General features: G+C 39.1%; 1 protein-coding gene across 5 annotated transcripts in view; it reads left to right on the plus strand.

Annotated features, from left to right (window-relative positions):
- Positions 1–2,852: 2,852 nt before the first annotated feature.
- xdh (xanthine dehydrogenase) overlaps positions 2,853–12,953 on the plus strand; it is a 60,615-nt gene continuing 50,514 nt past the window's right edge. For 2 of the 5 annotated variants that reach the window (XM_088624982.1, XM_088624988.1), the window contains exons 1-4: positions 6,336–6,428; positions 7,119–7,243; positions 9,724–9,781; positions 12,001–12,097. In XM_088624982.1, coding sequence (XP_088481108.1) covers positions 7,136–7,243; positions 9,724–9,781; positions 12,001–12,097 — 263 coding nt within the window. In that variant the 5' untranslated portion in view covers positions 6,336–6,428; positions 7,119–7,135. Of the gene's footprint in view, positions 2,911–6,335; positions 6,429–7,118; positions 7,244–8,709; positions 8,795–9,723; positions 9,782–10,361; positions 10,559–12,000; positions 12,098–12,953 lie in introns of those variants that run through there. The other 3 variants (XM_088624984.1, XM_088624983.1, XM_088624986.1) reach the window with 3 other exon arrangements.

Here is a 12,953-nt window from a genome sequence, read left to right on the forward strand (position 1 = left end):
AGCTGATGTGTGGTGAGCGTTCTGGCGCACTATGGCTGCCATCTCATCATCCAGGTGGATGCTGCACATTGGTGGTGGTGGAGGGGGGTCCCCATTACCTGTAAAAGCACTTTGAGTGGAGTGTCCAGAAAAGCGCTATATAAGTGATAAGTGTAAGCAATTATTATTATTATTATTATTATTATTATTATTATTATTATTATTATTATTATTATTATTATTACCCACTCTTGATCTGCAAGGGTTTTCTGCGTGTTTAAAGGGAACATCTTTCAGCTTTTTGTTTCAAAATGTCGTATATTTGATATGAGATTTTGTACATATGTGTGGCATTATAGATTGAGTAAAGTAAATGAAGGGAGCTTGCATTATTAAAATGCTTCTATCCACAAGAAATCACTACTTTAAATTCACTAAAGCAACTGATTTTAGAAGTATCTTTTTTAGGTATGTGATGAAGTCAGGTGTCATGTTTTGTTACCTGACACAATATTTTCTCCCCAATTCAGACAAAGTAAGGATTGTATCTGGAACAGGGCACAGTGCGCTGAGCTCAATGCGTGTTATAGTAATAGTAATGTCACCCCCTCGAATCCTAGAAGTAAGGGCCCGGAGCAAAGACACGGTCGTTTGGAACAACAGAATAACTGAGGATCTAAATGCATGTGAAAAGATAATACCCAGAGTTTATATTAAAATAAATATAGATTTATTTATTAGTGTAACATTAAAAAGTGGGGGGGTCATCAATTAGTTGTTAGATAATGCTGGGCTTTCTTCAGAGCCCTGAAAAAAAAATGTCATTATCATCATCATCAAGGGGGATGTCACTCTAACACACCCTCCTTTGTATAGAATCTATGCCAACTGTTAGCGACAAAAGGAGGTTGGCTGAGAGTGACTAAAAGGATAATGATTGTATTCCTTTTCAGCAAGCCAGGATTGCGGAAGGGAGCCCAGCAGTTCTTTATAAGGAATGAATACAGTACAGTCATCACCTGTGGAGCTACAGGTGCACAAAAACAGGAGAGTGCAGAGCTGGAGGGTCCAAGGCAAGCTGTAGGACCTGAGAGCTCACTGATCAAGGAGGAGCCGTTGAGGTGATGTATATGAATGAACACAGAGGGGCAAGCCATGCAGATCTCGTCCAGGCCCCTTCACAGCCAGCCCAAGGTGACTTGTACCCTGTTGGAATCCCCCCAGGTAGATCCTGGTAGAGGGTCAGTTGGGTCAGTTTTAGATGCCTGCTGGTTAAGGTGGCTGAATCAGAACGCCCTGTGGCCAAATAAAAAGCAGAAGGTGGTCAGATGTCTGCTGAAGGGGTCAGGCATCGCTGGGCCTCTATGGAGGCAGTGGTGGGTCACAGCGCTGCGCCAGGATGGACACGTTTGGCGATGACTCTGTGACCCTCTGACACCAAATGAAGAGCTCATGAAAAGAAGGGCTGAAAGAAGAAAGCCAGGCATGATAGGAGCAGCCAGCAGCAATAATTTGATATCTTGTCAGCATCTGGGAGTTTGCCTACACTCACTCAAAGGTGGCAGCAGGTTTCTAAAACTGTGCCAATCTGCCTGATCCGCAAGCTGCCAGAGACTGGTGATGGACTGTACTTCCACCCACAGGCCGGACGAGTCACGCTGATAAATACCTTGAAAAAGGTCTGAATATGTATCTCATTAGTCTAAGGGCTCAGTTAACAAGCCTGACTAGAACGAAAACCAGCAGGTACAGTGTGTTACGAAGTAGTAGTGAGGACCCTATGCAGAAACCAGATCATTTCCCAGAGGCGTAGTCGAGTGAGCAATCCGAGGTCTGTAAGCCATAGGTAATCAAGCCAGGCAAAAGTACAAAAACCAGAAGCGGAGCCGGAAGCCATGAGGAAGCCAAGAGTCAAAACCAGTACAATCGGTATAATGCCAAAATCGTAGTCGGGGAACAAACCAGGGTCAGGAAGCAATTAACAACTAGAAAGTCGCAGCGATAGAAAGCGTAGCTCTAGCCAGGATAAATCTAATACTGAGCAAAGACAAGTGTGTAAAGCAGCCTTGAATAGACTGAGGTAAACTGGCCAATTAGGAACTGTGCTGTAATGCGAGGTGGAATGATGAGTCCTCCAGGGGTGTGGAGTAACACAGTGGTCCTGAAGAATGAAACTGGGAAGCACAGGAGGGTTTTAGAGGAGTGGGAGATGGAGTGACTCTTGCCATTAAATCCCTTTTTGGCTTAATTTTTTCAAACAAATATTGAAACATCTGTTTTTTTTTTCAGAAAGTAAAATAATTTGTAAAGTTTTTTCATCAAAATATTTTTCTGTATTAGATATCAAAACTGTATATCCTCTGGGCATTTTGTGACACCACATTAGCAGTATATATCTGTTAGCTTTGGAATATGTTTTATCAATTTCTGGTTTCTGCCATTATAATACTGGTTAGTCTCATATTATGAGATGAGCTGTCAGATTTAGCCCATAACACCAAACAAACATTATAGATGTTACATACTGTAGATATAATAAAACTAAAAACTTAAAAGTTTGAAAACTGTAGGTGTATTAATTCAGATGTATCTAGATCTGTACAGTATCACCAGAATGCCCAAACTCTGATGAGAGATAGGTGTCTAAAAATGGCATTAATAATCTGGTTATTAATATTGTGTATATTATTTACACATAACCACCGCGAGAGCACAGCACAAGATGGCTACCTTGTCTGATTTACATTCTGTGGGAGGTTTTGGAGAAATGAGCTGCTCCCAGTTGCTGGATAACAAGTGAGATGATCATTTAAAAAGCAGTAACTGGAGGTTACCTGTTGGAGGTTATCAGCTGTCAGCAGGTTACAAGACAGGTCCTCTGTCTGCTTCATTCACCGGGGGGGAAGAACTGACTGTGATCGTAAGGAATCGGTGAGTTTTGTGGAACTGTGAGCCTAGGAGCTAGGAGTTCTTGAGATGTGGACGTTTTGTTTTCTTGAAGGGTCTCAGAGAGAGACTGAAGTGTTTTAAAATTGTATTAAACAGCTACAGTAGGCTGTCTGGTATGATAGAAAGGGGTTATGTGAAAAATACAGTCAGAAGCTCAAAAAGGAGCTCTGTTTTTGTTTTGGTTTGTGTTGTATTTTGATTTCCCTCACTGCACAGTATAATAAAAAGCACTTTTTTAAGCTTACAGCTGTGTGTACAGTATGTATGACTATCGTATACCCTCCTACTTTAAAAATCCTGTAAGGACATGTACTGTCACATCACTTAACATTAAGTAATTTAAATTATGAGACCTTATCTTTGTTGGTTGTGTAATATGAATCACATTGTATAACTATGTTATCATTTATACAAACATTTGGTTACAGTTTTTCAAACACCAAACATATTTTATCTAGTAAGTATGTACCTTAACCTGATCATGATGTTATAATTCTAAAACAATGTTTTAAAGATTCTAAAACAAGGTTTAGTGTATCACCTGCATGCATGGTTCCAAACATCACTAAGAATTGGGTGGGATCAACACAACACATTCATTTACATTGTCATCTGCTGTACATCCCATCATTCCTTTAACAAGAAATACCGGTACAGCAGAGTTTTCAATTAAGCAAAAAGAGTTTGTGACAGACCCCACCCAAAGGAAGCTCCAGTGATCTGTGCAACTGAAAACTCACAATGGCAAATAATTCTCAAAGCAGATGCTTTATTCCCAAAATATTGCAAACATATCTCAACACCAACATCCCCAGTGTACCAAGTGACAAACTAATAACACTCCTGTGAGTTGTGCCTTCTGAATACCTTATCAATTATTTATTCTATAATTAACTATCTATCTATAATTATTGTAAATATTATTACCTGCTCTCTAAAACTAAAACAGGCCTTTAACAGTCTCAAGTGGCAGTCAGCAGAGTTAAAGACCAGCCTGCCCACAGAGTTGTTGCGGCTGTTTATTGTTTTGTGTATTATAGACCAGCTGTGTAATAAACTCCTACTCTCCCTGGTGTCCCTGTAATTCTGTACGTTTAGAAAAAAAGAGGATTAAATTAAATAAAACCTACTCTTATCAGTGGAAAGTGCCTCTGCTGCAATATTAATCCTCTTAAGATTCATTTCAATGTGTAATTAACTGAAGACTACTGTAAAAACTGTTTCAAATTTGGTCAAGTTTCAAACAAAGGACTTTTCTGACGTGTTTTTCATGCTTTTCCCTTAACACCTGTTAGAGGAGGTCTCATCTTTGAGAACATCATCCATTCAAAAACTTTAAAGTTTTGGAACTTCTCAAAACCAAAGGACCAGTATTCCAAGCAGTAAACCAAGTTACAGGTTAACTGTAAGCCCAGAGCACTAACGATTGCAAAGGACTGTACTGTACTTCACTAATTGAACAAAAAAAGGAGATTATCTCGATATATGAGAACTTTTAATTCTTCACTTATTGTAAAGATGATCTAGGGCCCAGGGGACAGATTTGTCAATGGTTTACAAGCAGATTTGATTCAAGATTATTTTATAAAAGACATTGGGCTATATTCATAAAACATTTACCACCGTTTGTGGCAGTGTCTGCAGGTCAGAGTCTTGTAACGACCAATGGCATACCACTAGAGGCCGCCAAATATGCCGAGGAATCACTTAACTGAATGTGTACTTGGTTTCACATGGTGTTTAATAGAGTGACGTTTTAATTGCAAATTCCCACTTGAGTTATTGAGTATAAAAGGGGATATTTTTATGGCGGTAGCTGGTTGGAGAGTAGGAACATTTAGACCACAGCAGTGTAACCACCCTGTTAGTAAAGTTGTTTGGTTAAGCGAGGATAAATGTAATCGAACTTTACATATAGTAGGTTGACATTTTGTAAGGGCTAAAATGAGCTAGGTGTTTTCTTGTCCTTTATCTTAAATAAAACAAGTTAAGCTCCTGAATCTTAGGTTCTATTGGTGTGGACTGATTTATGTCTAAAGGTCCCCGCAACCACACATTCAGAATCGTCCACACGATTTCACTCATTTTTATTAATGTAAGAATCGAAGACTTTATTTTGAACTTGGAAATTCTTGTATCTACTGGCATCTTTTGTGCAAAACTAACTTCGATTAACTGCCTGTCCCTGTCCACGTGTATAACATAGGTAGCATTACATGAATGTTGCAAAATGTATATGTATTTTTGTTCACAATGTAGACGGTCCTTTCATTTCTCACACTCACAAAACGTCACAGACCGCTATACCTACATCAAATATAACTTGTAAAAAGTCTCAAGATACAGCTGTGGCAGGTATAACATTCTGAGACCCCAGCTGTAACGCAAGTTTAGAATTCGAAAAGCCGCTCAGCTGCTCTCCACAGCTTAACTAGGACACACCTTGTACAGTTTCGATTATTGTGTGAAGGAAAATGTAACTGCAATCTGTTACTGTAACCAAAGATCGCAGAAAATCTTTAAGAAACAAATTGCTGGCTAATTGAATTTAATGTGTCAGAAAAATTTTAAACAAAAAAGAGTTAATACCAAGCTAACTAGTATAATTCCTTCCCTCCCAAATTATCCCAAAGTGTTGTGCGTAGTATGAGACCCCCTTCAACACTGAACCGCAACACCTACAGTACAGTACTTGGTCAATCTGGACCAGCAGCTGAACTAGATATTGTAGTCTCTATTTTATATCCTGGTTAAAACTAATTTTGAATTTTCTTATAAGACAGCAAAAAATAATAAAATGCTTAAGAATTACACCGTGTATGGATTTAAATAAATAAATCAGGTGTTTAGATACATTTTCCTGATACACAAGAAGTTCATTGTTATCCTACTTGTTAAACACCAAGGGCATTTTATATAAAAACTGATAGTACAGTACATTGTACATTTCGTTAACATATACATATATATGAATTAGGTAGCATTAAAATGTATTTTTTATCGAAGTTGTATTTTCGTTCACAATATAGAAAGCAATTCTATTTACAGAGTGCCACAGACCCTCATCAGTACAAAAAAAAGGAATAGTGATACGAACCAGAAACTTCAAAAACATTGTTATTGTGATTCATTTTATTGGACCAAATTGTGAAATCTCCAAAAGCAAAAAATAAACCTGTTATAAACAGATACGCACTTTAAAACAGCCAAAGTGTGTGAGAAAACGAGAAAAGTAACTTTAGGTTTTTATATGTAAATTGTTATTAGTAAATAATATAAATCAGACGAGACATTTCTGTCATGCGATATGTTATATAAAAGCGACAAGTTCAGTAAGATTTCCCAGTATTCAATGAAATGGGCAGGTATTTAAAAACCTCGAAATTCAAGCACAGATCCACCTGTGTAGGATTCTGCACTTCATTGCCCTGCTGATCGGGGACGCGATGGCTTCGGATTCCACTTGCGACGAGCTGGTGTTCTTCGTCAATGGGAAAAAGGTATTCTTTTCTTTTGTTTTCTATTGAATAGTAATTTCCCGTTGAACAACACAAGACGAATACGTTTAATGGCGTATAAACAGTTTTAATTTAGCCTAATGCAAGTTATAGAGCTTAAAGACGAAAATTGTCTTTAAGCTGCGTTTAAGATATGCTTAGATTAGTGGTTTTCACGTATTATATTTAGACTTGACCACTTCTGTAACTAGTTCTACTAATGTTAGTAATAATATAAACTACAGTTAAAAGGGTACGATAATGATAATTTATTGTTAGTAGTAAAGCAGGGAATTAGTAACAATGTTTGTATGTTCAGTTTATTTTCACATTCGTTTTATCTCAGGTGCGTAGTGCAGTATAGATGCGTTTGTCTTGTGTTATTTCATTTTCCGGTTAGGGTAAGGAAAGAGTATGGTGTATGAATAAATGCCCCGCTTTTAGTATAATAAATAATCGTTCTCTGTTACGTGTGCACCTCGTCGCCTTTATCAACATTCACTCTTGCAGCACTTTGACAAGCCACGAAGACTTTTTTAAAAATTGTTAGCATTTTTTTAATAAATGCTTAAAATGTTAATACTTGTTTGTTCTGTGGATTAAATGGTCTTGTTTATGTGAGGTAAGGGATTAAAGGCAGGCAGAGACTGCTTCAGGTTCGACAAGACAACTTTATAGCCCTTTTCTTTGCAGTGATTTGGCTCTAGCTAATGCTAGAGAGAGAGAAGAGACAAAGTGCATCCACTTGGAATAACCCAAGGCAAAGACAAAGAAAGAAAATTGCTCCCTGCCTTTATATAAGGGAAAGGCAAGAAGGGGTGAGCCTTGAGGGAAAAATGTACAGTAAGGGTCACTGAGTTGGCATATTCTAGAGGATGAAAAAATGCTCAAAATGCAAAATAAGCTTATGTAAGGGTGTAAGCTTTCCGCCAGCGCGTGAAGTGGTTCATTGTGACTGGCTCATCAGAACAGATCCTTTCGGGTGGTGCAGGAGTCCTAGCACTGACAGCAGTCTGGCCATCTTGTCATACCCACCTTCATTATGCCAGGCCAGGATTTTGGTGACCCCAAAATGCCTAACCCCCGAGTGGGCTGTGATGTGCCTAGTCTTCAGCGTGGCGTGGGAAGACCTGGCTCTTCAGTGCCAAGGGCACCGCCCCTCTCCTGATGCAGGGTGCACCCAGCGCCCATTCAGCACACCATCTTGAATTTGCAAGCTGGGCCACTGAGTAATGAGCTTGTAATGAGCGTGGGTCCCCAGCCATCTCATCTCAGGTGGGGTTTTCTCTGGTCTGCATCTACTGCCGAACCTCCTGGAGTTCTGGATGGGCTTCCTGTCCCCGTGTTGGCAAAGGGTCTGGGAGCCATGTCCGGCAGCTCGTGGTCATTGGGGGGGTCCCATTCCTGAACCTTCCTCTCACAGCACTCACAGTGCTCACAGTGCACTGTTCTGTCTACACAGGGCCTCGGTATCCCAATGCTGCATTAATGTTGTACTCCTGCAGCTTCGCTATCCAGCAAGCCACCTGGTCTCCAGGCTTGGCCTAAATGCTTAAGCAGTTTTGCAGCAGTCTTTACATATTTTTCTCTCTATTCAGTTCAATTAGAATGTGTTTTCATGTCATGGCAAAGGGGTATGTGCAAAACTTTACATGTATAGCATACATGTAACAACATACAAATGTTCCTTGAGGGAAATTTAGTAACACTGTAACCCCTCCCCTCCAATTTAGTAACATGGTAGCTATAACCTACTTCTAATATTAAGTAAAACAGAAACACATCCATCCATTTTCTAACCACTTCTTCTAACTCGGGGTTGCAGAACCTATCCCGGCAAGCAATGAAAGCAGAGCAGGCAAGGTGCATCCTGCAGGAGGTGACAATCAATCAATCAATCAATCAATTAATCAATCAATCAAGGTTTATTTTTCAATGCACGAACAGTACAGCATACATCAGTGTTGTCGGCAATGAAATGCTTTTTCCGCGAGCTTGTTAAGAGGGATAAAAGAGTAGAAGGACAGGATTTTATAGGGATTAGATTAACGAAAAGGAAAAAAATAGGATACAATAAATGACACATTTACAATACAATTTACAATACAATACAAGTTGTGCGAAAGTAGCACAAGCATAGGAGGTATTTTGTGCTCTTCGTTTGTGTCCTGAGAGTGCAAGTGACAGGAGGGCGTCGGTCACAGGGCAGGCGGACAGACACACACACACATTCACTCCTCTTCCCAGAATCTGATTAATCTACCAGTATGTCTTTGGACTCTAGGAGGAAACCAGAGCACCCAGAGGAAACCCACACAAGCACGGGAGGAACTCGCCTCTTCACTAACTCCACACAGCTAGCAAGCCAGGTCAGGAAAGGAACCCAGGTCCCAGCGCTGTGAGGCAAGAATGCTAAACACGCATGCTGTGCCACCCTCCAAAAGAAATCTCCCCTCTGATATGAAAGGGGACAGTACAACCTCCACATGCGATTTTGGTACAGGGTGACCCCATCTTTACAACTCTTTCACTGTATTCACGAACACCATGACTTTCTGAAAAAAAATGCTCTTTTTTATCTGTAACGGACATACTTTCCTTAAAGCACTTGGTCAATATGTGTTACAGTTGTACAGTACATTTTCTACAGTGCCTCTCTCTATGTAAAATGCAGTACATTTTTTGCATCTGCTTTTCTGCCAAACTGGTTTGGCCAATTGCTCATGGGAGGTGTCTTGACCAATGCCAACAACCTGTTCAGTGGGTTAGCTGTGTATTCACCTTAAAATACACATTTAAATTTGGCACATATTTTAGTGCACATATTCCATATCGCTTAGCCTAAAATAACAAAAAAAACTTTTCTTTTATAAATGTTGAATTTGAAGAACACAATCATTTTCTGTACATTTCATTCTAGTAGGGTTGCACAGTGGCACAGATGTTTGCTACTTCGCACAGCTGGGGTCCTGGGATCATCTCTGGACCTGGGGCACTATCTGTGTGGAGTTGGTATGTCCTCTCTGTGTTTACATGGGTTTCCTCCAGGTGCTCTGGTTTGCTCCCACAGTCAAAAGACATGTTGGTAGGTTAATTGGCTTTGGTGTGAGAGTGTACGTGTCTGTGTGTCCCCTGTGATGGACTGGCGTCCTTGTCCAGGGTGTACCCTGCCTTGTGCTGTTGTCCATGGCCCTAAAGCCAATGAAGAAATTAGAAAATTAATCAATTATCCTATTTTAAAGATATTGGACATGTGTAAATGGATTTGCCTGAAAAGTCCACCACTTTTGTTTTTCAGATCGTGGAAAAAAATGCGGAACCTGAAATGACCTTGCTGACATTCCTAAGAAGAAAGTGTATCCTTAATTGAAGAAATAAAGCTTAAACTTTATTTTAGTTCTAGCACATAACAGTTTGTGATTACATAACACACACAGCTGTTAACGGTTTGATAACCATTATAATTGACAACAGCATAACCATGGTCTAGCCTCATTTCTCAAATCTCAGAAGCTAGGCAAGGTTACACCTGGTCAGTTCTGTGATGTATTGTAAGACCAGTTTGCTGCTGAATGTGGCATTGGTGGACTGGTAAGTATGCCATAATATTCACACTTAGGCCCCAGTAAGGTAAATTACATGAAGGATTCCTTTATGTTTGCTTTGGGATCCTTTGAGATGAAGAGAAGTTCTGTAAATTCAACTGATTCTAATTTTTAAATGGCATTTTTTACATTTGTAGCCTCTGGGAATGCCCAATACCATTACTGTACACCACATCTCACAAAAAATGGCTGGACATTGCAAATAATATTTGATGTAATGTGTAGAAATGATCATTTAAGTTTTTCTACCCTAAATAGAAAAGCATGGATTTAATATTTGTTGGCAATGGACTTCATAACCATATCATTGTTTATTTTTGTTTGGTATTGGTTGAAATTGCAAGTGTCTGATTTCCAACTATGTTCATAACAATGAAAAATGAAATTTAATGAACTCAAAAAAGCTAATTTTTGTTAAGATGTCCAGAAGTTCAAAGAGTCAGTGTTTTTTATCCTGTTTTTCTCTGAAAATCAAACATCCACTAGGTCATTCAACTCTGGCACACCAGATAAACTATGCTTAGGGGTGTATCCTTTTCATCCAATAATGCTTCAGAATAGTTTGTTCAGGTCAATTATTTACTATGTTAGCCATCACAAGAGGATGATTCATTTTTTATTCCCCAGAAGAAGTGCATATAGTTGCAACTGGTTTGTAGTGTGATGAGAGGAGTTTCTATATACAGTATACTGTTTCATATTATACATACATTTATATACAGTATTGTTAAATAATCTTTTTGGGTTAAATTTTATAACCCATATACTCATGACTCTGAGCTCTATCTAATATAAGAACCATAATATTGTATACCTATATGTCTGAAAAAGAAAGTGAGTATTCAAAATGACAGAAGTATGTTGTATGTGTTGTATGTGAAGAAGAACAACTGAAGTGTAAGGCAAACTAATCACTTAATTTATTAATTTATTAAGAAGAAAATATTAAGAAGACCTGAACATTGATTTCAACATTTGCGCACTCGTTTCTAACAATGTGGGCATATACAAAGAAACGAGTTTGATTCTTTGCATATACAGAGTCTAGGTTTTGCTTTTTAAGGAGCATTCTTTAAAAAAATAGGTATACAAAAGCTTTACAGTAGCTTTTGACTTTTTAGGGACATTTTTCTTGCTCAGTAGATGTTGTCATGTTCATACCCAATAACAGTATGCACAGAATATACTGAAGAAGATTCTGCTGAAGTACTGCACATTAATATCAATGCACTTATAATGATTCCTCATAAATTGCCACTGGCAGCTCCTGGATTAATTGACATTAGAGATTCCCGCTGTGGCAAATTGCTTAAAAGATGAGACAGGACCTCTTGACTAGTTCAAGTCAACACATGCTGAACATTTTATGCTGACACTCACCTTTTACAAAAAAATTGAAATGCCTGTAATTTTCCGGGTCAGCATTGTATAATAATAGACAAAAATATTCTGTGTACTAGCAAAAAACAACTATTCATTGCTTATATACAGTATGGCGTCTCTGATGTATTTAACTCAACTGTAAATATACAGTCAAAAGCTTACAGCCAGTTCATCACAATTGGTTTTAGCTTGTAGTGTAGTGTTGTGCATATGCCTTTAGCTTTAGCTTTTTTTAAAAGGTTTGGTTCCCATATTTCAAAAGTAACCCAACCTTTAACCTTATTTGACTATCATCCAGTAAACAAAGTTGTGGAATCTCCATTCATGAAGATTAATCAGCAGTTTCATTTTTTTTTTATTTTATATACACCCAGCCTTTAAATAATTTAATTCTAATAATACTGCTTAGAACCTTTCCTCAGTCTGTGTTCTGTTGTCTTATCTGTAATGGGCATTTTCAAATGTTTTTTTGCTGCACAACAAAAACATGTATGCACTTCTGAAATGTATTAATAAAATTAATAAAACAAAGTTTGCTTTTTGAACTCCAGTCATACTGCTCTTTCCTTGACCTTGCTCTTTCACAGTGGGTCTGACAGGATCCAAGCTGGGCTGTGCTGAGGGAGGGTGTGGTGCCTGTACGGTGATGGTGTCCCGGTTCCATCCCCATCGGGAGAAGATTGTGTATCCTTTTTAAAAAATACCTATTCAAAACCTGACCCCTGTGTTGTGGAACTCTTGGTTCCTATCTGTTTATTGTGGTTTGTTACCCTTGTCTCCCAGGTTTTTATACCCTGGAGGAGGGGGCAGCTCTCAGCCGTGGACTCCCGGAGGTTTCCTTTCAGTTAAATGAGGTTTTTCCTCCCCCCAGTGCTGTGCAGCTCACTTATTTGTGTGGGCTTCAGGAGCCGCCCATTAAAGGGGAGGAGGTACTGTCAGGCCCTCTGCAGTCAGAGGGCGCTCCTACTCTGTCCTGTCCCTAGTTTCCTGTGCTTTGCTGTCCTTCCGGTGTCTCTCTCTCTGGGGCTATATATTTCTGGGTCTCTCATTCACCTTCGCTCAGCATTGACATTCGGATGTCCTGAGACCCGCCTAGCACCAGGTCTCCCCACGTCCACTGCCTGAGGGCATTGGTTTCTATTCAACTCCTGAACTGCTGAGCCCAGGCTAATCCCCCATTCCGCCACTACGTATATGGGTCTTTTTCAGCTCTCCTGCCTCTCCACGGTTCATCCCTTCTGACATCCGTGACACTGGGAAGGGCCTCTAATTTTAATTCCTAGGTTTCAATAGCAAGATATTCAGATGTTATTCTGCTTTTGTTCCCTATTCAACAGCAAAACTGAATATATATATTATTATTATGTACCAAATCATTATTTCAATATTCTGATTTAAAAGTCTTTATGGACAGTTCAACTGCTTCTTTTTGGTTTGGGATATTAGGAGTTTGTCCCTTTTCAGAAATATTTATCAAACCTAGCAGAAGTAAAATATTGGAAAATATTGGTTTATCTGGTCAATTGTGTCATATTTGAAC

This window comes from Lepisosteus platostomus, chromosome 3, assembly GCF_059453375.1.
Source record: "Lepisosteus platostomus isolate fLepPlt1 chromosome 3, fLepPlt1.hap1, whole genome shotgun sequence".
NCBI classification, from domain to species: domain Eukaryota; kingdom Metazoa; phylum Chordata; class Actinopteri; order Semionotiformes; family Lepisosteidae; genus Lepisosteus; species Lepisosteus platostomus.